This window comes from Chenopodium quinoa, unplaced genomic scaffold (genome assembly GCF_001683475.1).
Source record: "Chenopodium quinoa cultivar QQ74 unplaced genomic scaffold, ASM168347v1, whole genome shotgun sequence".
NCBI lineage: Eukaryota > Viridiplantae > Streptophyta > Magnoliopsida > Caryophyllales > Amaranthaceae > Chenopodium > Chenopodium quinoa.
The window spans coordinates 701,479-727,842 of record NW_018743074.1 but is presented as its reverse complement, the minus strand read 5'-3'; the positions used below and the strand labels follow the sequence as shown (position 1 = coordinate 727,842).

The 26,364-nt window shown below is 34.4% G+C and overlaps 4 protein-coding genes across 4 annotated transcripts; all 4 read left to right on the top strand.

The window, feature by feature from the left end:
* The first annotated feature begins 2,477 nt into the window (after nt 1-2,477).
* Nucleotides 2,478-3,560, top strand: LOC110731484. Its single transcript, XM_021911336.1, has 3 exons — nt 2,478-2,741; nt 2,850-3,155; nt 3,282-3,560. The coding sequence occupies exons 1-3, from the start codon at nt 2,478-2,480 to the stop codon at nt 3,558-3,560; spliced, it is 849 nt and encodes a 282-aa protein (XP_021767028.1).
* A 4,125-nt stretch (nt 3,561-7,685) lies between these two features.
* Nucleotides 7,686-10,152, top strand: LOC110731575. Its single transcript, XM_021911440.1, has 5 exons — nt 7,686-8,167; nt 8,651-8,805; nt 8,882-8,948; nt 9,630-9,681; nt 9,783-10,152. The coding sequence occupies exons 1-5, from the start codon at nt 7,777-7,779 to the stop codon at nt 9,859-9,861; spliced, it is 744 nt and encodes a 247-aa protein (XP_021767132.1). The 5' UTR covers nt 7,686-7,776; the 3' UTR covers nt 9,862-10,152.
* Nucleotides 10,153-11,087: 935 nt separating this feature from the next.
* Nucleotides 11,088-19,734, top strand: LOC110731574 (CAAX prenyl protease 1 homolog). Its single transcript, XM_021911438.1, has 14 exons — nt 11,088-11,379; nt 13,134-13,281; nt 13,412-13,496; nt 13,622-13,717; nt 14,645-14,710; nt 14,803-14,901; nt 14,996-15,109; nt 15,206-15,316; nt 16,940-17,002; nt 17,483-17,575; nt 18,374-18,490; nt 18,839-18,910; nt 18,998-19,063; nt 19,365-19,734. The coding sequence occupies exons 1-14, from the start codon at nt 11,349-11,351 to the stop codon at nt 19,479-19,481; spliced, it is 1,278 nt and encodes a 425-aa protein (XP_021767130.1). The 5' UTR covers nt 11,088-11,348; the 3' UTR covers nt 19,482-19,734.
* A 2,357-nt stretch (nt 19,735-22,091) lies between these two features.
* On the top strand, nt 22,092-25,949 carry LOC110731573 (probable serine/threonine-protein kinase At1g01540). The gene is made up of 7 exons (XM_021911437.1): nt 22,092-23,294; nt 24,285-24,389; nt 24,482-24,604; nt 24,695-24,865; nt 24,944-25,073; nt 25,163-25,372; nt 25,529-25,949. The coding sequence occupies exons 1-7, from the start codon at nt 22,633-22,635 to the stop codon at nt 25,694-25,696; spliced, it is 1,569 nt and encodes a 522-aa protein (XP_021767129.1). The 5' UTR covers nt 22,092-22,632; the 3' UTR covers nt 25,697-25,949.
* The last annotated feature ends 415 nt before the right edge of the window (nt 25,950-26,364 follow it).

Genomic DNA, 26,364 nt, shown 5'->3' with positions numbered 1-26,364 from the left:
AACCGGTTTTCATAGGTTATAAGACACGTGTCAGGTTTTAATAAATTTAACTTTTTTTTTTTAAAAAAAAACAAACTAATAAAAAAAAATAATAATAAAAAAAAACAAAACCAAAACCCCCAGCCTAGCCACCGTATCCTTTCCCCATCCTGCCACCGCATCCCCTCCCCATCCCCGCCCTTGCTTTTCCCGGCAACCCAACCTACCCCTTCAAGGCGCCGGAACCCAACCCCTGAAGCTCGAAATCAGCACTTGCAGCCGCCTAGCTTCCCCAAAAACCCAACCCAATCCGCAGCCCAGAACCCCTCTTTCTCCTTCTCCTTCTCTTTCTCTCTTCTCTTTGGTATGTTTCACTCTCCTCTGAATTCATCAATTCATTCCCTTTCAATTTGATTTTTCAGATGATTGAAATAATAATTTGCATTTAATTTCAAACCAAAAATTGAATTGGAGACGATGGGTGACGTTTTTCAGGGCCGGAGTAGACTATTTCGTGGCTGGGGTGGAGTATTTCGTGGCTGAGGATTGAGTTTCAGTCTTTAAGGGGGCTGGTGTGGGGATTTTGTGGCAGTGGGTGTAGTTTTCGTGGTGGGGGTTGGGTTTCGGGGGTGGTTATTGGATTTTCCGGCGTGGTTGGTGAGTTTCGTGGTGGCTTGGTTGTGGGGGTGGCGATAAGGAGTGAGTGTTGGGTGGTGGTTGGACTAGTGGCTTGAGAAGGAGTATAGTTAAAATAAATAAATAAATAAATAAAGTAACCTGCTTAACAAGTTGTAGGTCAATGGGATCGTTAGTGGAAGATGAGGCTCAAAAGTGAGATTGTTTCTGGAATTTCAAAAGGTGGGATTGTTTATGGAAGACCGACTAAAGGTGGGATTATTAGATTACAATTTTCCTTTTAACTATTGCTACAAAATAAAACAGCACATCTCATGTTCTACACCGTAATGTCATATTCTTTTACGTATGCATTATATACTCTTTTAGTCTACGTGCCCATGATTTAATTGCGCCTGCTCCAATACTCCATATTTGGCATGTTGTCGAAAATAATCAGTCTGTTGAGAAAATGCCAAAAATGAAGGTCACATGAACTTGTAACACAATAATTTGTAGCTCATCACATGAACAAATTTAGGACAATAATTTGTATAAAAGTACAATTATATAAAATATTTTAATGGCAATATTTGCCTATAAATAAGTTCACTGTTTTGTGAATTAAAGAAGTAAGAAGAAAAACAACTGGATTTCCTACTCGCTCTATTTACTCTCTTCTATCTCCATTTTCATAAAATACCAATATCATTCTATAGTTAGAAAAACTTTCATTTTTAATACGTTATCAGCACCAATTCTTAGTTAGGTATATTTATACCTACTTCTCAAAATTATAACAAATAAATACTATTTACTTCTAAATGTTTTGAGGAGTATGCTCTACAGTTGCCCATATTTTGGGATCCTCTATACCAGAAACTCAAACATTTACTGTATCAAAACAACGGTGGAGAAATCCTCTTATTTATGAATTCATTACTATTCTCCCTTGTTTTATTCATGTTGATGTTTGATTCATGCATGTTGATATTACATGCTCATCTTTTACGTAAAATTTGATTTTAGTAGTAACCTTGCATGCAATTATTAACTAAATTGACAAAAAGATGCAGCCTTTTTATACTTATTTTTCTTTCTTTATGATCTTTTATAGATATTAGGGCTCTCGGACCACTATGGCTTGCATTCCCAGTGTGATAACCTTTTACAATTATAAATATTTATATTTGGACCATAATTTTGCCAGTACATTAGACTATTATATGATATTTTTACAGTTAAACAGAATAGTAACGAATAAATCTACCTCTATAAAAGGCAGATTCCCCCCGATTTCACCACAAATCCCTTATCCTTTCCCATTTTTTTATCCAAAAATCACCCAAAAATTTCCACCCTCTTCTTCTCCGATATGTTCCCCGACGACGGCAACCAAAACACCCACACCTTCACTTTTGAGGAAGATTTAAGGAAGATAAAACAATATTTTCTTCTAATTATGGCGCTTGTAATTCTGTTAGTGGCAATATTAATTTTTGTCATGATGTACAAGTGAAGTTTGTTTATTTTGTCGTTTTAGTAGATTAAAGCATGTTTTTGTTTTATTATGTCGTTTTGTTGTTATTAATCATCATTGTATAATATTACCGTTATTATTATAATTATTGTTACTACTGTTGTTGTTGTCGTTTTGCTGTTTATGCGACTAAATGATTTATTTTTGCCTAATTATATAATTACTCACAATATTAAACCAAGGGGGAGAAAAGAAATATATTATTTATGGTTTATTATTGTTAAATAAATTTAATTATCATGTGTTTCATTAACAAACTATAAATATGGAAGAATTAAACATATGTGTTGTACATATGATTTATTATTATAAACTAATTATCACGTGATTTGTTGTAGTTAAAATGGGAGATCTTATGAAAAGACAATCCAGCATCCTAGATTTATCTGGAAAGAAATTTTTGGAATGGAAAGTGGATGCCGTGATGAATTTGAAAGCTCAAGGGTTGGAGCACACTATTAAAGATAATAAAAGTCCCTCTATTCAAACAACTGATACTACCACTTTTGCAATGACGGTTGTAAAACCTGTTACTGAACACGAAAAGGCAAAAGCCTTAGTGTTACTAAGTCATTTACATGAAGGCATTAAAATTGAGTACAAGATGGTTGAAGATCCCAAAGAATTATGGGATTGCCTTAATGAAAGATTTGGACACCACAAAAGGGTGTTCCTTCCTAAGGCATTATTTGACTAGACAAATTTACGGTTCCAGGATTTCAAATTTGTAATTGATTACAATTCAACCATACATGAGATAGTATCTATATTGAGATACTGTGATCATCCAGTCACCGATGAACAGATGATTGAAAAAACACTCACTACCTTTCATGCAAGCAACATACTATTGCAAGAACAATATCATGAAAGAGGTTTCAAAAGGTTTAATGAATTAACGAATGTGTTGCTTGTTGCGAAACAAAATAGTGATCTTTTGTTGAAAAATCATAATCTTAGACCAACTGGGTCTCTGGCCACTCATCATGAGGCAAATGCAACAAGTTCTTATCCACCTGAGGCAAATGCTACACGAAGAGGTGGACGTGAAAATTACAATGGCCGTGGAAATTATTGCGGACGAGGCCGAGGACGTAGTAGAAATAATTTTCAAAGAAACAGTAATTTCAAAAATTCTGAAAAATAGAAGGGACAGTCATCTGGAAGCCACAAACAAACTCCTTCAAAAGGAAAAGACACATGTTACAGATGTGGCATGACTGGACATTGGGGACGTACTTGTCGTACGGCCAAACATTTGGTAGACCTTTACCAGGCTTCCGTAAAAGGCAGAGAGAAAAATGCAGAAGCAAATTATGTTAATGAAGAAAATGTTCCATGTTCAACCCTTGATGTGTCCGATTTCTTCATGGACAATGCTGAAATTGGAAATGATTTCATATTTGGAGAAAATTACAATACTTAGATAACCCATCTACTAATGTAATATATACTACGTTTTAATGTATTTTCTGTTATGTATTGTATTTTAAATGTCTAGTCATGTATTTTTAATTTCTATCATCAATAAGAGTTTGTATGATATAATTCTAAACTAATCTCATATTTATTTTATGAAGATATGGATATGCCTGAAGTTGGTTCCGAATATCAGTGCCTTTTGGACAGTGGAACAACACACACTATCTTGAAGGATAGAAAATATTTTTCACAACTAAAGTTGTTTCAGGAAAATGTAAACACTATTTCTGGGTCAGCAAAATTAATTGAAGGATCCTGGAAAGGCTTGTATAATGCTTTCAAATGGAACAAAATTGATAATCAATTATGCTTTATACTCGAGTAAATCTCGAAGAAATCTCATAAGCTTTAACGATGTACGCCAAAATGGCTATCATTTAGAAACAATGACAAAAGGCCAAAAGGATGGTAGGAAAATATGGCAAGAAACACATTTATGAGAAATTTCCAGCATATTCTTCGGGGTTATATTGTATAAACATATGACCCGTGGAAATCAATATGATATATAACCAGAAGTTAGATGACAAACATTTGATTATTTTATGGCATGATCGTTTGAGACATCCAGCAACTGAGATGATGCAAAGAATAATAGCGAATTCAGTTGGACATTCAATAAGAAATGTTAAAATTCCTCGATCGGATGATTTAACATGCTCTGCATGTTCACTCGGCAAATAATAAGACCATCTATGAACAAAATTGCTATTGAATCTCCAAAATTCTTGGAAAGAATTCAGGGAGATATTTGTGGGCCAATTAATCCGGCATGTGGACCATTTCGATATTTCATGGTTTTAATTGATGCTTCTACACGATGGTCACATGTCAGTCTCCTTTCAAGTAGAAATGTTGTCTTTGCAAAATTACTTGCCCAAATTATCAAATTAAGAGCACAATTCTCAGATTATACAATAAAGAATATAAGACTCGACAATGTTGGGGAGTTTACATCCCAAACATTTAATGATTATTGTATGTCAATCGGAATTGAGGTTGAACACCCAGTAGCTCATGTTCACACACAAAATGGTCTAGCTGAATCACTAATTAAGGGATTGCAAGACCATTATTAATGAGGTCAAAATTGCCATCATCTGCTTGGAGACATGCTATAATACATGCACCAGCACTAATTAGATTGAGACCTACAACTTATCATAAATTATTTTCAACTACAACTTGTTTGTGGTCGATAACCAAGTAACTCACATCTAAAAATGTTTGGTTGTGCTATATATGTTCCCATTGCTCCACCCCAACGAATAAAAATGGGTCCACAAAGAAGGCTGGGATGGAATTTATGTCGGGTTTGAATCCCCCTCTATAATTAAATATCTTGAACCATTGACTGGTGACTTATTTACGGCTAGATTTGCTGACTGTCACTTTACTGAAGCAGTATTCCCAGCCTTAGGGGGAGAGAAAGTGCACCCATGCAAGAAAGAAATAGAACTTATTTGGAATGCAACACAACTGTTGATGTTAGACCCACGAACAAATATGTGTGAACAAGAAGTCAAGAAAATTGTTCATTTACAAAGTGTTGCAAATAAATTGCCTGGTGCATTTGTAGACACAAAGAAAGTGACAAAATCACATATACCATCAGAAAATGCCCCTGCACGTATTGAAATCCCAACTGATAATAAGGCCATTGAGAATGAATCTCAAGACCACTTGGTTCAAAAGATTCTAAACCAAGGAAATTGAAAAGATTGGATGGAATAGAAAATGAGACTAATGATGTTCCCCCGTCAGAAGGTCAAGAAAGACCAAATGTGGATGAAAGTAAAGAAAATGATGATAATCCAAAAGGGGACGAACAAGAAAACAACCTTACGGGGAATGAACAAGATGTTCAAAACATCGATAACAATGAAATTTCAATGAATTACGTATCTACCAAGACTCAGTGGAATAGGAAAGATGTTATCGTTGATGAAATATTTGCAAATTCCATCGCAATCGACATTGTGTCTGATGAAAATGGTGTTGAACCAAGAAAAGTGGAAGAATGTTGACACATAAGTGATTGGCCAAAGTGGAAGGAGGCAATGCTGGCTGAGTTGAAGTTACTTGAAAAGCGAGAAGTTTTCGGAAAAATAACTCTTACACCAGCAGGTGTAAAACCCGCTGGAAACAAATGGGTATTTGTGAGAAAACGTAATGAGAAAAAGGAAATAGTTAGATACAAGGCAAGACTTGTAGCCCAAGGATTTTCTCAAATTCCAGGGATTGATTATGAAGAAACATATTCTCCAGTAGTTGATGCAACTACATTAAGATTTCTGGTAAGTTTGACAGTCACAAAAGGACTATAAATGCGATTAATAGATGTAGTGACTGCGTATTTATATGGGTCACTCGATACAGACATTTACATGAAAGTCCCCGAAAGGACTAAAACTACCAGAAAACCACAAGCCTAGACAATGACTTTCCATAAAACTAAAAAAGTCACTTTATGGATTGAAACAATCTAGAAGGATGTGGTATAACCATCTCAGTGAATACCTTGTGAGAGAAGGGTTCAAGAACAACCAAATTAGTCCATGTGTTTTCATAAAGCGATCATAATCAGGATTCGCTACTATTGCGGTTTATGTTGATGATTTGAATATTATTGGAACCCCAAATGAACTTGAGAAAACTGCAAAATACTTGATGAAAGAATTTGAGATGAAAGACCTTAGAAAAACTAAATTTTGCTTTGGATTGCAAATCGAGCACTCGAGTCATGGTATTTTTGTCCATCAATCAAACTATACAGAAAGAGTTTTGAAAAGATTCTTCATGGACAAAGCAACTCCAATCAACTTCCCAATGGTTGTTTGTTCTTTAAGTATGAAAAACGACTCATTCAGACCAAGAGAAGGAAATGAAAAAAATTTGGGTCCGGAAGTACCATACTTAAATGCAATTGGAGCCTTAATGTACTTAGCTAACAACACTAGACATGACATAGCTTTCTTTGTGAACTTGTTAGTCAGGCACAACATTGCACCAACATATAGGCATTGGAAGGGAGTTCGACACCTACTCCGGTACCTACGAGGGACACAAGACCTTGGTCTATATTATCAACCGAAACAAGATGCTGCCCTCATTGGGTATGCCGACGCTGGATATTTATCGGATCCTCAAAATGCCAAGTCACAAAATGGATATCTGTTCACTTATGGCGGCACTGTAATATCATGGAAATCAACAAAGCAGATGTTGACTGTGACATCCTCAAATCATGCAGAGTTGATAGCCCTTTATGAAGCAGGACGAGAATGTGTATGACTGAGGTCGATGATTATTAATATCCAAGAAGAGTGTGGAATGAAAGCAATAACATAAAATCCAACCACCATCTTTGAAGACAATACAACATGCATCTCTCAAGTAACTGAAGGATATATTAAGGGAGATAAAACAAAACATATATCCCCAAAGCTATTCTTCACACATGATCTGCAAAAGGATGGGGAAATAGATATCCAGCAAATTCAGTCTTGTGACAACCTTTCTGACTTGTTCACCAAATCACTTCCTTCCAAGAAATTTGAGCGATTAGTTCACAAAATTGGAATGCGACATCTTCGTGAACTATGCTGAAATAGGGGGAGCATTATATGCACTGCGCTCTTTTTTCCTTCGATCAGGTTTTTATCCCAATGAGTTTTTCCTGACAAGGTTTTTAACGAGGCAGTATATCAAAGCATATAATATTTTTCTTTAAGGCAACCCATACCCCATTTCATGTGAACATTCAAGGGGGAGTGTTGGAGAAAATGTCAAAAGTAAAGTTCACATGAACTTGTAACACAACAATTTGTAGCTCATCACATGAACAAATTTCGGACAATAATTTGTATAAAAGTACAATTATGTAAAATATTTTAATGGTAATATTTGCCTATAAATAAGTTCACTGTTTTGTGAACTAAAGAAGTAAGAAGAAAAATAACCGGATTTCCTACTTGCTCTATTTACTCTCTTCTATCTTCAATTTCATAAAATATCTAATATCATTCTATAGTTAGAAAAACTTTTATTTTTAACACCATCTATTATTTTAAAATTTTCCTGGCCACAATTTTTATCCTGTCCCCACAGACAGATAAAGAAAGACACAAATCTCTCTCAAGGGAGATACCTGCACACAAATGGCTTCTTTTCTTTCACATGGTTCTGCATCTCTCCACCTGAGTACGGATTACAGGTATCTGACTTCTTTTAAGCTTCATGAATCTCCCCCCAAAAACTACAGATTCAAGTGTTATGGACTTAATAAGGAGAATTCAGTAACAAGGAGCAACAATGCTTCAGTGACAACACAGAAGGAAGATGGGAGTGAACCTGAAAATGTGGTGCTTAAGGTAGCATGGTATGCTTCTGAACTGCTTGGCATAGCTGCTTCAATTTTCCGATCACCGCCTTCTGATGATGTGATCGATGAATATTCTGAGCTTCCCTGTGATGAGTCTGGAACCATTGATCGAGCTGCTGTAGTTGAAACGATTAAAGCAGACTTCCAAAGATCTTACTTTGTCACAGGTATGCAGTCACTCAGCAATACTAATCTGGTTATTACATCATAGTTATCCTTTACTGTATAATCTTTTACATATTCACCTTTCACCATATCAATGTACTGTAATCTTCTTTTGGAACTTTTATTCTAGGTTATAATTAGGGTTGGTTATTCTGTTAAGGTTAAAATATACTCACTAATTTGCTAAAATTTGAAAGTAGCCAATTATATTAGAAAGTGGCGTATCATTTAAGAACCGAGGGAATACTATATGTGTATATAGACTTGTCACAGATTAGTTAAATTCTTGTCCAAATTAGTGTGATTGATGCCAGAGACTTCAGACTTGAATTCGAAATCCATCTCTACTGTATATTTGCGTTTCCCTACTACTCTGCTCGCATATTTAAGTAAAACAAAATTGTTATCCAAAATCGTTTATGCTTAATTAAAATCATACTTCAGTATTTCATAGGTTGGCTGGTGTAATTGGTGCTTAAATTCAGGAAATCTGACGCTTGGTGCATATGAAGAGGACTGTGAATTTGCTGATCCAGCGGGTTCCTTTAAAGGGCTTAGGCGATTTAAGAGGAACTGCACTAACTTTGGTTCCCTTATCAAAAAGTCTGACATGAAACTCATGAAGTGGGAAGACTTTGAGGTAACTTTACCTGGCACTTACCACTCCCTGCATTTGGTTTTAAATATTTTTCCTGATTAATTTGGTGCAACTACAGGACAAGGGTATTGGACATTGGCGTTTCAGCTGTATCATGTCTTTCCCTTGGAAGCCTATCCTTTCTGGTAGGTGTTCGTTCACACATGAATCTTATGTTTCTTTCAATGCCTAGGAAATGTAAGGCCCGAAAGGAATTATAGCTAACCAAGTGAAATTTAATCCACAAAATAATTTGATTCATGATCATTTATCAGTCCCTATGTATTCGACAACCTAGGTACATACTGTGACATACTCTCTATACTTGCATACCTTAGCTTAGAACACGTCACCAGTTTTGCTTGGCTGTAAAGAGTTTGAATTTCACACTGTTGCAACCATCTTTCAAATAGAATTTCTCTGTTGTTGCTGCCAATTAGAAATTTGGGGTTGTCGTGGTGGAAAAATGTGTCATAAAACCGATTTCTGGCAACATGTTTAAGTAGTTCATGGATTATTGGATTGTGATTATATGATCAAGTGTCAGATTGGGCCATTGTTTATATATGTTATATTGGCTAGGAGTGGAACTTTGATTGTTCAACTATGTTTAGAGATTACAAGTGGAACTTTGATAAATGATAAGCTCATACTCCATATAAAACATACATAATTCTCTGGGCTTACAACTTTTTGCCCTTTCTAGAAAGTTTGTAGTATCTTTTAGTCTTTCTAACTACACTTATAAACTATATACTTTGTATGTCTTTCCGTTTTAACTTCAAGGAGAATCTCTAAAGAACCATTGGATGATTATTATATTGCAGCTACAGGTTATACAGAGTACTATTATGATCCAAGATCTGGTAAAGTTTGCAGGTATGTCACAACAAAATGAAGTACGAAGTACATTTTTTTCAATGTTTGTTTTTTCTTGTTTCATGCCTTGATTTCGATTTTCCTCTTGTTGTGTATGGCAGGCATGTGGAGCACTGGAATGTCCCAAAAATGGCTCTGTTGAAGCAAATTTTGAAGCCGAGCAGGCAGATTACTCATTAGACGATTTAGGGGAGCATTAAGTTCTGAAATTACTACAACCATAGGACTGAAAGCTTTGTGAATTGTGATGCTTATGGTTGTGATACTAGTAGATACAGAGAACTACAGTAGGCATTGTAGTTTTGTGAATACGAACAGATATATTAGCATCTAAAGTCTAGTTTATAAGAAGTGATAGATTGATACTGTATTTTTATTTTTGTTTGGATAATTTTTGTAGGTTATTTTTTCTGATGAAAGAAAGTACAAGAGATCAGATCCATATAACTGGACCATCTAAATTTGATTGAACTGGATACCGATTTAAAATTTGGATCACACGAATATTGTCCGGATCTAGATCCATGTAAAAGGGTTCGGGTTTGAATTACAGAATTAGGATAATGTCCCAAAAGCAATATGTTTTCATTTCTATATATCTCCTCTAATGAAAGCCTATAAATTAAAATTGAAGCTCCATACGAATAAATAACAAGTGGTTCAATCTATAAAATGGAAGCTTAGGGGGTGAAGAATTTAAACTTGTTATCTTACACCTTAAGGCCCCGTTTACTTCACCTTATTTTTGCTAAACTGAAATTAATTTTATTGAATTGAAATTATTTCTGCTAAACTTAAATTATTTTTACTGAACTGAAATTAATTTTACTGTACTGAAATTAATTTTGCTCAACTGAAATTATTTTTACTGATTCTCTATTATATTTCTTCTTTAGAGTTACTAATTTTTGCTAAACTGAAATTATTTTTATTGAAATGAATTTAATTTTACTGAATATTATTTTTTGTAAAGTGAACTGAACGGGGCCTTAATCTTAAACATTAGACCAAATTTTATTGGTAATCATAAATTAATTAACTAATTATTATAAATCATTGAGTACTAATTGTTGTTTCACAAAATTCGTTTACAGGTGTTCCTTGAAAAAATAGCATATGTTTTTTTTTTTTTTTTACAAGATAGCATATGTTGATAACTAATACTCAAACTAAAAATAGCTAAGTTAAAAATCAATCAAACACTCGTACACACTAATCCTACATGAACGATAAATATCAAGACCGATGCAAAATGTTACTGCTCCGTAGTAGTTTCCTCTTAGCAACATTTCTTTAGAATTATTTACCCAAAAAAAAAAAAAAAAAAAACATTTCTTTAGAAAAATTGTTTGACCCGCCCAAACAACAAGTTCTGTAGCGCAAAACGTATGCTCAGTGTTTCTAGTTTTCTCGCAAGTCTCAAATACCAATTCTAAGGAGTGCACGAAACGAAAAAAAAAAACCCACCAATTCTAAGGTTTGAGTGTTTGACCCGCCCATATAATAAAATAATACCCGGGTCATTTCTACACTTGAGACTTGACGATTGTAACATCAGTATTATACCTGCTCTTCTTTCTTCATTCATATTCATCCACCTTCTCTAAAACTCTCTTCTTTCTCTCTCCAAATTCCCAGAAAATTACCCATTTTTCTTCGATTCAGCCATGACGTTTCCTTATCTGGAAGCCGTCGTTGGTATGTTTCCCTGTTCTTCATTACTCAATTCAAGATTTCTATTTTTAATTGGGTTTCTGATTTTAAATCTCTGTTGTTTGTTTTGTAGCTTGTTCTGAATCGTTTAAACTTATACGTGTATTCGTTCTTTCTTGTTTTTGTTCATACCCAGTATCTGATTTGTTTGTTTTGATTTGTTTTTATTGCAATTTGATATAAATTACAATCTTAATTTTAATGGGGGTTTTGGGTTTAAGCTTTTGATACCTATTTTTTTGGATTGGATTTGTGTTTGTGGCATTGCAGCTCAATTAATGGTGCATTGGTGTTTTATTGAGATGCTACATGCATTCATTTGTGTGTCAATATTATTGTTTCTGATTTCGTTCATTCGGTTTGTTGTTATTATACTGTTTTAGGATGTTTGATTATCACTGTATTTGGAAGTTCTGGTGAATTAAGAAAGCTGTTTTGATTATTGGGCAATATTGTTACTCGTTATAGTAAACTTTGTGGGTTGATCTTTTGCTCAAGGGAAGGTTATTGCAATAATTGAATTGGGAGGGATTTTAAAGATGTTTCAGATGTTTATAATCTAGATTAGGAAAAGAAGTATTTGAAGGTGAAGAAAAATTTGAATTTCTGTATGAAATAAGGACCAGGCGCTGTCAAAGGAAGAAGTGGTATCTAGCTGATTTGGGTGCAGAAGTTGAATTAACAGAGTTAATCCTTGGAAGTTCATATGGAGCCATCTTATATGAATATAAATGCAACCTTTAGGGTTTTGTTGTATTTTAAGGTGAATTACCAATATAAGATTTGTTAAAATTGATGTAAAACACACGAGTCTTTTCCTTTTGCCTTATTAGTACTTATTTCATGTAAATTTAGCAAAGATAGGGGACTAGGGAATGCTGAGGAACACAAAACATAGGGTGGTTGGGATGACTATAAGCATGCGGTGAAGATGAGGATGGAATTTTCCCTTCACCCCTCTATTCCAATGACAAAATACTCCTTATATATGGTACATGTTCATTCCCCATTTCATGACTTCGCGCAAGAAGCTCAAGATAGGAGTGTGTGGAAGACATTGGGGAGGGAAGGAGAGAGATTTTTTTTTTTTTTTTTTTTTTTTTTTGAGACACTCTACGCTTGAAGCATCTACTCCGAGGAAGTGTGAAATATGAAGAGTCAGATATATGATTGCTTATTTTTTTTTTAAAAAAAAAAATTGCTTCTTGTAACAATAGTAAAGATTCCTAGAGTGTTATATCTGTACAGGAAAAATTAATTTGGAAAAAGAATTCCTTTGATTGAGAAAATGAAATAGAGGAACACCCGAGAGCAATAAGTTAAACATATATTCATATATTACAAACATATTGATTATGAAATATGCATCCCTAAGGGAAAACTGTATGCATTAAATATATGTTGTAAAGTGGATTTTGTAGTTTTTGACAAAATCAAGCATCGATAGTTGTTATAGTATGTTTAATTGATAATTTATCTATCTACTTTTTTAGCAGCCGCTGTAATCATCATACTGTGAAAATGAAACTGAGGTTTATTGTGCAATTTGTCTACTTAAACAGCTTTGATGATTTAATGTAATGGAAATTCAGAAGAACAAATGTCTGCTCTACTGTTGTTTGTGCTGTGGTTTACAGTTCTTTTGTTTCTTGGTCATCTGTTTTAGTTAATATTTCTGTAGATGTGCCATTTTGCTTCACTACTTTCTTGACATTTTCTTGTTTACTATCCAACTTCAGGTTTTATGATACTGATGTATTTCTTTGAAACCTATCTGGATTTACGTCAACATTCTGCTCACAAGTTACCGACACTCCCCAAACCTTTGGAAGGAGTGATTAGCCAAGAGAAATTTGAGAAATCCCGGGCATATAGTCTTGATAAAAGGTTCATTGCTAGTTTTTTTTTTTTCTTTTCAAATCATCCACTTGTATTACAAAGAGTTATCAAGCTTTCTTCTTTCATTGTTTCTTTCCCACCTGCAGATAATGACTTTTTCTTTTTTTTTTAAATGCAGTGCCTTCCATTTTGTTCACGAGTTTGTAACTATAGTGTTAGATTCAGGAATTTTATACTTTGGGATACTCCCATGGTTCTGGAATGTGAGTGGCTGAATCATGTACTGTTGTTTGCTAGTGAACCTGCTGTAAAATACTTCATATTGTTTCTGACTAAGTTTTCTCTTTTTTTTCTTTTGCTTTGGTCCTTCCTCTTTTCTTGTACGCAGAAAGCGGGAGACTTTTTAGTGTATGCAGGCCTTAATGCTGAAAATGAAATATTGCACACCTTGGCTTTCTTAGCTGGTGTTATGATTTGGTCACAGGTATTTGTCAATACCTACCTTATCACACTTACGCTTGGTGTTTAGAAACTGATAACACTTGGGTCCTGGACTTGTCAACTTATCCACTGTCTGGCTGAAGAACCTAACCCTGTATCTATTGTATTTTAAACGGTCAGGATTATCAATTGGTTTTGTGGCTGAGCACACACACTCACACAACAATTGTTTTGGTCCTGACCCCTGATTTTATGTATTAGTCTTCTCCCCATCTCATAAATTATTGTTGTTGATTCTTCTGATTTATATGGGAACAGAACAGAAGTCATTTGCTTTTAACTCATTTACTTTGTCCTGTTTATAAATTAATTTTCTTTTTAATTAAATGAGTTACATACAGTGTAAGGCTGTCCCAAAAGCTAGTTATGCAGAACATGTGCTTGAATTATGTAGAACTGTTGCGTCTTCATTCTGAAATTGTTGCTATATATTAGAGTGTAGTTTGAGGTTATGTTTTTAATGTGAATTTTCAAAGCTTTGTTAGTATGTGGTTTGGTAAATGGGTGGGAAATGATTGGCTAAATTAATGTATAAAGGGTAATATGGGAAGGTTAGTAAAGATGAGAGTCCTTTGGCGCAGCCTGAAACTGATTCACAGACACGCGCTTGCTATGGTAAAATAAGATGATTAACCTACTACCACAACTACAATGCCAAAACCTTATCCCAAAAGGGTGATATACATGCACTAAAAGTTTGTTGTTTAAAATAAAATAAAATTGGGAGATATCTGTTTCAAATACTTTTTGTTGCTGTTGTGTGATGCATTTTTATATATATATATATATCAATAAAACTCTCTCTTTATATTTCTGTCTATGTTTATGTGCAAAATTTGAAGGATATTGTGGTGTATAACGTAAATGTATGGTAGCTGAAACTTACAAGTTAAGGTATATTCTAATGCAGATCACTGATTTGCCAGTTTCTCTGTACTCAACTTTTGTGATTGAAGCTCGCCACGGGTTTAATAAGGTAAATCCAATCTAAATTTTTTTTCCTCCTGTGTATTGGGTGACTTAACTTTTCTTATTAAATTTTTGAATATTATTTATGGTGCTGTGCAGCAAACTGTATGGTTGTTCTTTAAAGATATGGTGAAGAGTATAGTTCTTGCAATTGTGATTGGACCTCCTATCGTGTCTGCAATGATTGTCATTGTACAGGTATTGACCGCTGCTCACTTTGCTTTTGCATGGCTGATATCCTTTATTGCCTATAAATTCTGTAAAGGATTCATTTTTTTTTCCCTAATTGCAGAAAGGTGGCCCGTACTTGGCTATCTACCTCTGGGGATTCATGTTTGCTCTGTCTATTGTGATGATGACCCTCTATCCTGTTCTGATTGCTCCTCTTTTTAACAAATTCACCCCGGTATGTATAATGTCACTCAGTTTCTCTGATTTTTTACGCAGATTATAATTTATATGTAGCCTAATTTATTTCTGTGTGGAATGTGGTGGAAAATAGCTTCCTGAAGGAGAGCTAAGGACGAAAATTGAGGAGCTCGCCTCTTCACTGAAATTTCCTTTAAAGAAATTATTTGTGGTGGATGGATCAACCAGGTCTAGCCATAGCAATGTGAGTTCTCAGCTGTTATATTTGCATTATTTTCTTTCTAAAGCCTGCATTACTAACTGATTACTTTTAAACTATTATGCAACCTTTGTATTGAAACATATCATGGGACCTACGACTAGTCTTTGAAGGTTGATTTGCTGTACTAAATAGTTTAAGTGATGCTTAATGGCAACTTTTTATTGCGACCTGGAAGTTTTAGGGTTGCTAAAGGAATAGGCCGAATAGCTGTTAATCTATGTGGGTATGTGTGTGTAATTTTTTTTCAAAATTTTACTTGATGAGAAATATTTTTATTTTTTTTCATTTATGCTGCTGTTTGCTTCTTGTTGTTTTGCCTTCCTATATTGTGTTTTGAAAATAGAAGGATCAAAGTCAAAAAGTGAGGAGAAAAGAACTTGGGTGTGGTGGTAAGGGTACCTCCTCCCACACCCAAGGGGCCAAGACCCAAGTTCAACTCTCACCATTTCCCCTCCCAGGCCATAAAACCTCTTCTTGTTTTTGTTTTGATCAGATCCTAGTGGCAAGGCCCAGTGTGTACCTTCCCAAAAAAATAATAATAAATTAACAACTGAGATTTGAGGTTGGAAGAGTTAGTTTTTTTTAAATATGCAGCAACCAAATTGCTGTTAAAAGTAAAATTCTGTAAGCAGAATTGGTTTCGTAACTCTCATGACCCTAGCATTTTACTGCTCTTTTGCAGCTTAGTACGTGATACTTGTTTGTTTACTGTGATTTTGTCATTTGATGGGAATTCTATTAGATTTTCATTTTGTGCCCTCATGTGTATTAGTTGGCTGATATGATAACATAAGCTCTTGATGCTGTTTTGGTACAAGGCATATTACGATCTACATGTCTTTTGTTCCATTTTTGTGGTTACAACTTACAAGCATCAAAATAGTACATCAATGAACTGTGCTGGTGCTCTGCATGTTGGTCTATTTATTTGGTTTGTGGTTGGCCTGGAAATGGTAGGATCTTTTGGGATAGGGTTTTTTTAGACTCTGCTTGATTCCTTCTGAAAAATCCTTATATGATGTACAAGGTGATTGACATGGGATGTTTTTTTTTTTTTTTTTTTTTTTTTCCATCTTTTAGTGGACAAACTTGTCCTATACAGAGTATTTAAATCTTTTTAATGGTGAAACTTTTCCCTTGTCTAGATAATTTAAACTGATGTGGCCTTGAAAGATGATTCAGTTGTCAAGTTAGAGATATGAGACTAGGTTAATGCAAAGTTGCTTTCAGAGTTGCTTGATGAAATTTGAGGATGGTATGCAATTTTATGTATATCTTCTGTTCTTAGCTTAGTAATATTTTGGAGTTGAAAATTTTAGTAGAAAGAAACCAGAATACATGCATCCAATTTTAGTGTAAAAATATGGTGCTGAACATCCAAAATCAAATAGCTAATCAATGCAGCAGTCTAAAGAATCTCTAGAAGTCCTGTAAGATCTTGTAACACCTCGACCTCATTATGCATGTTGTGGAAAATACAATTATTAATGCTCCAATCCAGCCAAACCACCTGTATCTTTTCTGTGTGCATGATATGCTTTTGGCAGTTACCGGAATGCAGATAGAAATATGTATCTTATCTTTTTGTTTCCTATTGATTTGCAGGCTTACATGTATGGTTTCTTCAATAACAAGCGTATTGTCCTCTACGATACATTGATTCAGCAGGTAAGCTCAGTACTGGACCTATATAATTTAATTACTGAACTATACTTGTCACCTTATATTCCTTGGCCTTTTGTATTCTTAGTGCTCATGACTATTCTCTCATATTAACAAAACATTCTTATTTTTAATCTGCAGCAAGATTTTATTTTATTTTATTTTAAATAAGGCTGCTTTAACAGATTTCTGGTGGCATTTGTGTGCTCTGTTCTAATTTAGTAAACACTAGCTCAACAGTGTCTTTATCTTTTGGTAATGTGTCCTATAAGTTGCTGGTGAATTTAAAATGCTTTTTTTTTTTTTTTTTTTTTTTTAAAAAAAAAATTGTGTCTTTACCTTTCATTGATGTGTTCTAGAAGTTGCTGATTGTGAAATTACAATGCCTTTTTTTTTGTTCCTGTCAATTTTTTGAACAATTTCGAAAATTGCAAACACATTATGATATTTTTGGGAATTGATGTTGGATTGTTGATGGTTTCGCAGTGCAAGGATGACAAGGAGGTTGTTGCGGTTATTGCACATGAACTAGGGCACTGGAAACTCAATCATACCATGTATTCTTTCATTGCTGTCCAGGTATAACTTGTCATTTTTTTGTCTGCTTTCTCTTTTGTTAATTTGGCTTAGAGTAGGCCAAAGTTTGATCTACTCTCCTTGTCTATTAGCTGCATAATTGAAAAAAAAACTTCAGACTGACTAGATTCCACCTGCTTCACAATGTCCTCTAATTTTTCTTTTGGTTACAGAGTAATGAATCTCTAGTTCATACAGAACAAAATCTGGAACTTGAGATGTTCAATTTTTCATATTTACCAGGTTATTTATACTCTAGTTAATTGCTTCATATATAGGAAGTGGAACTAGCCATAGTTGTTGCAGAATAAACTGTCGTGTAATACCATTTAACATGCAGCTGAGCCTCTTATCTTAGAAGTGTCTGTGTACAACATATTTTGTGCTTTCCAGAATAGTAGGAGTAATATGATAGTAATGAAGCTATCGTCTCAGTGAAACTTAGCTTAGTGAATAGGACTGTCAGTATGTTTTTAAAATCTGATGTGATGTGGGCTTTATCAAAAAGCGTTAGTTTGAAGCTGTAACTATCTGGTGACTTCTTGTTAGATTTTTATGATACTTCTGTAAGAATTTTGTGAGCCTTAAAAATTTAAAGGGAATTGCCAATATTTGTTGGGACATTATTCTAATGAATGATGAAATTCTTTGATAAACATTGACCTCTTTGAATAAAAGTTATCTTGCAGTTGATAGATATCTAAAATTGATGATTTCATGAGCTACTCAGCCCAATATGTTTTCTTCTGACTGAGGTCCTCAATAATCTGATAATGGATTTATTTATTTTAACTCACGCAGATTCTTACTTTATTGCAATTTGGAGGATATACTCTTGTGAGAAATTCAAAGGACCTGTTTGAGAGTTTTGGATTTCATGGTGTACAGCCGGTGCTCATCGGTCTAATCATTTTTCAGGTTTGGATCAATTCTGAATGTACCATTCATGTTTTTGCTGTGAATGTCTTGTTGGGCAGACTTAGCTGTCAATGCTTCTTGAGCCTTTCTAGATTTACTATGATGAAATAAATCTCTTCTTTGAATAGAGTTCCTTCTACCAAGTCATGCGCTATTCTGTATCTATCAAGATTAGCATGGGCATCTTTCTGCTTTATGACTTTACACTACCCACCTAATTTCTTGCTGTGTGCTTCTTTTCTGCATGCTGGATATGTATTTTCCAAATTTTAGTTTCAGTTAATTAAACTGTTTGCTTCCTGAGCATTTAGTAACACATTAATTTCTTTTCTTTTTTTCCGAATTCAGCACACTGTGATACCTCTCCAGCACCTTGTAAACTTTGCCCTGAATCTTGTCAGCCGCTCTTTTGAATTTCAGGTGACATCTTTGACTCAATGTTGTCTCTTTTACAGTTGTACTAGAATCATTGGTTCATGTTTTGATCAACTATTTGCTCTTGCACAGGCTGATGCTTTTGCGAAGAACCTAGGATATGCAAATGAGCTCAAGGCCGGTCTTGTAAAATTGCAGGTAATGTATTCCATTTTGTTTTTTGGATATGTCAAATGAAATTATGTCAGTTTATATTATATTCTTCATTTATACTACTAGTACACTGTGTTTAGCAAGTAGTCGAGTTCTTTTGCCTTACAAGTCTACAAGCCTTACTCATTACATTGCTTGAGCTTCTGTTATGCTTCGTTCTTGCCATTAATGCATATGGAATTGTACTTGATATGTTCATGCATATCTGTGTATAAAAAGTCTGGGTTTGATGGTATCAATACTTGTTTGGAAAGCGTGTTTCTGAATCTATATTTTCTGATAACAGGAAGAGAACTTGTCAGCTATGAATACAGATCCGTGGTACTCAGCTTATCACTATTCTCACCCACCCCTAGTCGAAAGATTGGCAGCACTTGATAAAACCGACAAGAAAGAAGATTGAATGAAGTGCAACTGAGGCCAGAGAATATACTCAGGTGTATGTAGCACAACTTTTGCCACAATTTGAACTGTTAGTCTGTTTATCAGACTTCCACTAACTTAGACTTGTATCTATGCTCCAGAAAGTTACCATTACAGGGTTTGATGGGGGAAGAATCAGGGGAAAAAATGTGGGGTTGTTTTGGGAAATACGTGTATGAATTTTGTCATAGTTCAAATTAATGGTCATAGTTCATTGTTCTTGGTGTTGTGCAGCTTCTGCTTACTTGCCCTTAATCATATAGTCACTGGCTCGTTGCTCGTTTTGGGGCTAGTTGCTCCAAATCAGCAAATGGTAATGAAATAGGCTTGGGTACGCTAGTTAGTTGTACCCCGGAAGGGCCGGAACAACTAAGAACTTGTTTGCCTGATTCACGTGATTAAATAGCTATACATTGAAGTAGTACAAGCAGTCTGAATCAAATTCTTGTTCCTTGTGATTTCATATGTAATTATTTGTTACTGATTGAGAAAAAAGAAACATTATACTTGGGATAAATGAGAAAAACCTCTGAAGTCGAAGCTGAAAAAAGTACTAGTAATAGGAAAAATAAAGGTGACATTCTTCTCCCGTGAAAGAAGGAATATAGGTAGAAAGTGATAGGAAGTATTTGCTTAAATCATAGTTTTTCTTTGTTAAAAGAGGATGTTGACACGTTGAACCCACTTTAAAATTTTAATATGATCGCATACCACATTACTTGAAGCTTAATTGAATCTAATACTGTATCGAATATTTTACTACAAATCAAAATAAAAGAAAAAGGATTTTTTGCATTCTTTGTAAAGTTATCTTAATCACCAAGTTTGTTGATAGAAGCTGATTTTACGAGCTTTCTATTAAGAATGAAGATTTTTCGAATAAAAATATATCTTGAGTAGGTTCGATTATGATTTCTTCACTAAATTGTGTACTCTCTGCTCTAACTCGAATTTGAGCTACAATGAGTGATTTATATTTTATAACTGAAGGTAAAAATTGACATTTTTTATACATACTTTGACTTTACATGATCAATCGCTAGAATGATACTCGAATAGTACTCCTTATTTTTATAGGAAAATAGGAAATATATCCAAAGTATCAATTTGCCCAAACCTCAATAGTCAGCATGCATTAAGGAAAGAAAATAAGAGGGGAAAGTGATTAATGCACTATTAATAATTAAGAGAGGGAAAGAGGGTTTGAATAAAAAGCAGCAATAATTTTGATAGTGGTGGTAGCTTATTCTTATTAACTTCCTATTGAAGATTAGTACACTAGTCAATAACAAATGATGGCATGATTACTCTTTTGTATCATATCATCTTTGATATACTCCATGATTATTTAATTTTGTCTTTTACATTGCTTTTTAGTACTTTTTTTTTTTTTTGTCCAAATTACATTTATTTTTAGACAAAATAATAGCTATTGATTAAATAACAGAACTATACAAATCTATATTTAGTATTTATGATAATAGAGCATTGACTTATTTTACATACAGTTCTAGAACTTATCTTTAAAATAAAATAAAGAAGTAAGAGCTTACTAATTTTTAAATATTATTGCATTAGATATATGATAAACGTTTTTTTTTTTAATATAGATTGATTCATAAATAAAAAGTCATACGATATCTACATAGATATTTAAATCTAGTAAATACATGACAATTGAATCAAATAAACACATCCTTTCATCTGAGCTACCCTAGTTTATGAAGTTTAAGTGTTGTTAAAAAAAATAATAATAAATAAATAAATGAGGTTTTAAGTGTTTAATCTTTCAAAAATTATATTATACAGAGTACAAGTATATCATTAGTGGCTAATAATTTTTACTCAAAAAAAAATTAAAATTGTGGCTAATAATTTAATCAACCACAGATTATATGTTATCATTTATTGATACGTAGAATTTTATTATACATTATAAATGGAATGATCCAGTGAGATTATTTGATTTATTATTAAATTCATTGAATTACCACCTAACAATTCATGTGAAAGGAAAATTCTCAGTCTTTGGCTCTATGTACGCTAGATTGAATTCACAATAATGAGCCTAAAATATCGACTTTTTCCGAGTAGAAAACATAATAGTGCAATTGCTTCCAAACCTAACAACTTGTATTAAGCAATATATTATATACAACTCATCAAAAGATTTGATTAGATTCTCAATTAACTTTGTTACTATTATCCTTAAATCATGCTTTCTACATCAATCAGTATACATTTATTATAACAAATGTCAAATAGTTATGAACTATTGCATCGTTTACCTTTTCTTTTTTCTCTTTTATAAATCACGAAAAGTCGGATTAATAAATTATTAATTTTAAAGAAAATGTCTTTTTACCATTGTCGTAAAAATACCATGATGTCAACTAAAAGCATATCAATATTAACTCATCTTTGCTTTCCAAAAAAAAATATTAACTCATCTTTTCGCATGATAAGGAAAAAACAATGTTACATAAGGAGATTAACAAAAATATTCATCTTACAAAATACTCATAATTAGATAGACACTAAGCTTGTTTTTTTTTTTTTTTTTTGAACGGAGACACTAAGCTTGTTTTGTGGTTAAGAGTCGCAATGATATTCACAAACATATCAAAACGTTGATTATAAGCTTACAAGTTACAACTTTCATAGGTTGATAACGGTACGGTAGACTTTTAGGCACCACCCATAATAAAGAAAAGGAAAAGAAATAAAAAAAATTCATTGATAAAACTCCATAATAATAAATAAATCCATAATAAATCAATCTAGTATAGTCCACTCTATCTCATTTCCTTGGACTAAACAGTGTATAAATATTGGACTATACTATGGCATACAACTATACATTATTTACTCGTATAATATATGGTCCATTACTCGATGCTCTCTCATTCAACCAAATCTTTTTCACCCCTCGATTCCTCCTGTCTACTCTCTCCTTCATTTTCTCTCTCCTCTTTCTCTCTCTACACCTCACTCTTCCCCACCGCCATTCTCCGCCGCCGGAATTCCTCCCTTTTCCGGCGAATACTCCAAATGCCCAGTATTCCTCACTAGCTCAACTACCATTTTCTTCTTTCAATTGGGTAATTAATTCAGCAGATTAATTATTATTAATGTCAATATACGACGCCGCATTTGTGAACTCAGAGCTCTCAAAACCCACTTCAATCTTCGGATTACGATTATGGGTTGTCATCGGAATCTTCGTGGGGTCCACCATCGTCCTCCTCCTTTTCCTTCTTTCACTCTGCATCACTTCTAGAAAATCCCAGAACAACAACAATGGCGCCGGAAAACTTTCTCTCTCCTCTAAACACAATAACAATGCGGTTCCTGCTGACGTCACTCCGCCGATCTCTAAGGAAATTCAGGAGATAATCCCAGCCGTACATCACCACCACCACCACCGTCCGATGATCAACGCTGCTCCTGAGATCCAGATCGATATCGGTAAACCCGAACATCGAGTTGTTTTCTCTGATAAAGCTCCGTCAAGTGGGGAGAGTTTAAGGTCTAATAATGTTAATCATTATAATTATGGAAGTGATAATAGTAATAATAATCATAGTGGTAGTCAGCATAATACGTCGTCGTATGGTGGTCCAGAAGTTTCTCATTTGGGTTGGGGAAGATGGTATACTTTGAGAGAATTGGAATTAGCTACTAATGGTTTGGCGGATGAAAATGTCATTGGTGAAGGTGGATATGGTATTGTTTATCATGGAATTTTGCAGGATAATACTCAGGTTGCTGTTAAAAATCTCTTGAATAACAGGTAAATTTTGATTTTCCTTCTTTATTGGATTTAATTTGGTTTAATTTTGGTGGGTTTTTCAAATTGATGAATTTTATTTGCATTTAATTGTTCATTTTGCTTGTTTTTGGTTTTTATTTTTTGGGTGTGATGGAGTAATGAACTAATGAATGTGTTTGGGTTGGGTTGGGTTGGGTTGGGTTAATTAATTTGTTTGACTCATTATGATTTTATTATCTACCATTTTTGGATGATTTAATAGTGTTTTGAATGGGGTTATAGTTAAAAGATTAAATCTTGAAGTCTCATTTGCTGTAAAGGGTAAAATTGGACTCAAAATTTAAGGGCTCGTTCAGTATCATTGCTAGTGTTCAGTTATTGGGTTTAATTCAATGAAACAGTAATGGAAGTCGATGTATCTGTATATGTCCCGTATCCGTATCCGTCTCCGTGCTTCATGGAAGTAAGGAAGCTTGAGACTTCATGGGAACTTGGATAAATGGCTGTCAAATTTTTAGGTGTTGCTTCTATGTAACTTCAATAAGAAAGAGTATGTTGTAATTTCTTTTGAGTAATTTGTTATTATTCTTGTCTTGTCCTGATAATGTCTTGTGCTGGCTGTAAAGTGGCCCGATTACTCTGTGAACAGCTTTTAATTATGCCTTTTTCAGTTATTGTATTGGAGATCAAATCAGAACCTTATTTCTTTTATTCGTTACTTTAATCATTCCTTAGCTAAGTAATGGATAGATCTGCACAAATGAATAATACAAAACTTAATGTATAGTTATGACCTTATGGGCCTTCTTTCTACTGTCTACTGGTGGGTGCAGGGGCCACCCACTAGTGTAGTTTGTTAATATTGATTATGAGTTATAAACTCGATTTAGGGCGGTTCTTTCTAATTGTCATGTTAAATAAACTTATTTGGTGTTCGTGGAGGCACAGACTGTTCGATTATACAATATGTCATTTGTATATGTTTGGCTAATATGAATGACCACTTTCCAGGGGTCAAGCCGAGAAGGAATTCAAGGTGGAAGTTGAAGCTATCGGACGTGTTAGACATAAGAATCTTGTTAGGTTGCTTGGATACTGTGTTGAGGGAGCTTATAGGTAATCAATTTATCAAGTTCTGATTTCAGAACTTTTGATTTCTGGTTATTGGAGCAGTTGGTAATGTGACTTTTTTTTTTGGGTGTCTCTAGGATGCTAGTGTACGAATATGTTGACAATGGCAATTTAGACCAATGGCTTCATGGTGATGTTGGTGATGTAAGCCCTCTCACATGGGATATCCGAATGAACGTTATTTTGGGAACAGCCAAAGGGTAAATTCCTGCAGCATGTTCATCTATTATTGGATTGTACACCTTTTCAATGTTTTAATGGTAAGCTTATTGACATTTATGTTGGTGTAGGTTGGCTTATCTTCATGAGGGCCTTGAACCCAAGGTTGTGCATCGAGACATCAAGTCTAGCAACATACTTATTGATCGGCAGTGGAACTCTAAAGTTTCTGATTTTGGCCTTGCTAAGTTGCTTGGTTCTGAGATGAGCTATGTAACAACTCGTGTCATGGGTACTTTTGGGTGAGTGTGAATTACTGCTCTCTAGTATCTGTATTAGTCATGCATTTTTTGTTCATCTAATTTTTCATCCTGTTGCAGATATGTAGCTCCTGAATATGCATGTACTGGAATGTTGACTGAGAAGAGTGATGTATATAGCTTTGGAATACTTATAATGGAAATAATTTCAGGGAGAACCCCTGTTGATTATAGTCGCCCACCTGGAGAGGTAAATTTTATACTTCGTATTACACTATCGCATAACTTGCAATGTTTTCCTTGTGTTCCTAAGAGATGGAATCTGCAAATTGATTGCAGGTGAACTTGGTAGACTGGTTAAAGACAATGGTGGGAAATAGAAGATCCGAGGAAGTGGTGGATCCTAAACTGCCTGAGATGCCAACTTCGAAAGCATTGAAACGCATTCTTTTAGTTGCTCTTAAATGTGTTGACCCTGATTCACATAAGAGGCCAAAAATGGGGCATGTTATCCACATGCTTGAGGCGGATGATTTGTTATTCCGTGATGTATGTGGTCCTAAACTCATTTGAGTAATTGATTTGTTGCATTGCTAAGTTTATTTGGTAGTGTTCAAAACTGCTTGTTGAGATTGACTAGAAAGAACTTATGAATGCTGATCATTTGCTCATTTCATGACTGAACATTATCCCTACTGTATGCAGGATCGTCGAGCTGGAAGAGAATCTGCCACTTCTGGTCATGACCATCCTCAAGCAAAGCCTGTTGTTGCTGTCAAAGCTGATGCTAAGCATTTGCGGGAAAGCACTACAGATAATAGTGAGAGTGAAACTAGTAGAGACCATCATCACGAACCAAACAGACGGAGATAGTTTGTAAATGGGTACCGTCTGCATTCATTTTTTACACTTGAATTCTAGAAGCTCAGTTTATCCATTGATTATATTACCTCAATTTTCTCACCCTGTAACTTTATTTTCTACCAAGTAATATATTTGAGTCCATATTATACCTATCTATTCATTCAGTTTTCGCCCATTTTTTATAAAGAAAAACTTGCCAGCTGCTTAGGACCCATTTGTAAAGTTAGACCTTTTTTTAGTTGAATAAATTTCATTATGGAAAGAATTAATGTCCACAATATTTCTCCTTTTCACGACACATTTGAATGCATTAATTAAATAGAATTAGAGATAAAAGTCCATATCTTATCGGATGGGTCCATTACTTTGTCATTTTATGCATTGCTATTGTTGATCAACATCACTTGTTTACTTCAAGTGTTTAGTGCCTTACTAAGGGGTTTGTGACTGTGTGGACCATTTGAACTAGTGATGTTGCCTAAATACACAAACTCTTGCCTTTTTCTCACTTGGTGGGCACTCCTTAGTTCAGCTGTACCAGCAAGCTGGAGAACTTAACGTTCTCGTTCTACAGAATTATATGTGGCCATGCTTCTGAATATCGTTATCGATGCCAGAACATGATCTGTCCAGGGACCCGAAAAATTATTTCATCTTCCGGGTGCAAGCGCCACCAC

Bases quoted from the DNA above. Each gene is read 5' to 3' on its own strand.
- LOC110731573 (XM_021911437.1), top strand. From the start codon at position 22,633: ATGTCAATATACGACGCCGCATTTGTGAACTCAGAGCTCTCAAAACCC. The intron at 23,295-24,284 runs GTAAATTTTGAT...ACCACTTTCCAG, and splicing joins AAAAATCTCTTGAATAACAG to GGGTCAAGCCGAGAAGGAAT. The intron at 25,074-25,162 runs GTAAATTTTATA...AATTGATTGCAG, and splicing joins ATAGTCGCCCACCTGGAGAG to GTGAACTTGGTAGACTGGTT.
- LOC110731484 (XM_021911336.1), top strand. From the start codon at position 2,478: ATGGGAGATCTTATGAAAAGACAATCCAGCATCCTAGATTTATCTGGA. The intron at 2,742-2,849 runs GTTGAAGATCCC...TTACGGTTCCAG, and splicing joins TTAAAATTGAGTACAAGATG to GATTTCAAATTTGTAATTGA. The intron at 3,156-3,281 runs GCAAATGCTACA...TCTGAAAAATAG, and splicing joins CAAGTTCTTATCCACCTGAG to AAGGGACAGTCATCTGGAAG.
- LOC110731574 (XM_021911438.1), top strand. From the start codon at position 11,349: ATGACGTTTCCTTATCTGGAAGCCGTCGTTG. The intron at 13,282-13,411 runs GTTCATTGCTAG...TTTTAAATGCAG, and splicing joins GCATATAGTCTTGATAAAAG to TGCCTTCCATTTTGTTCACG. The intron at 17,003-17,482 runs GTAAGCTCAGTA...ATGGTTTCGCAG, and splicing joins ACGATACATTGATTCAGCAG to TGCAAGGATGACAAGGAGGT.
- LOC110731575 (XM_021911440.1), top strand. From the start codon at position 7,777: ATGGCTTCTTTTCTTTCACATGGTTCTGCATCTCTCCACCTGAGTACG. The intron at 8,806-8,881 runs GTAACTTTACCT...GTGCAACTACAG, and splicing joins TGAAGTGGGAAGACTTTGAG to GACAAGGGTATTGGACATTG. The intron at 9,682-9,782 runs GTATGTCACAAC...TGTGTATGGCAG, and splicing joins AGATCTGGTAAAGTTTGCAG to GCATGTGGAGCACTGGAATG.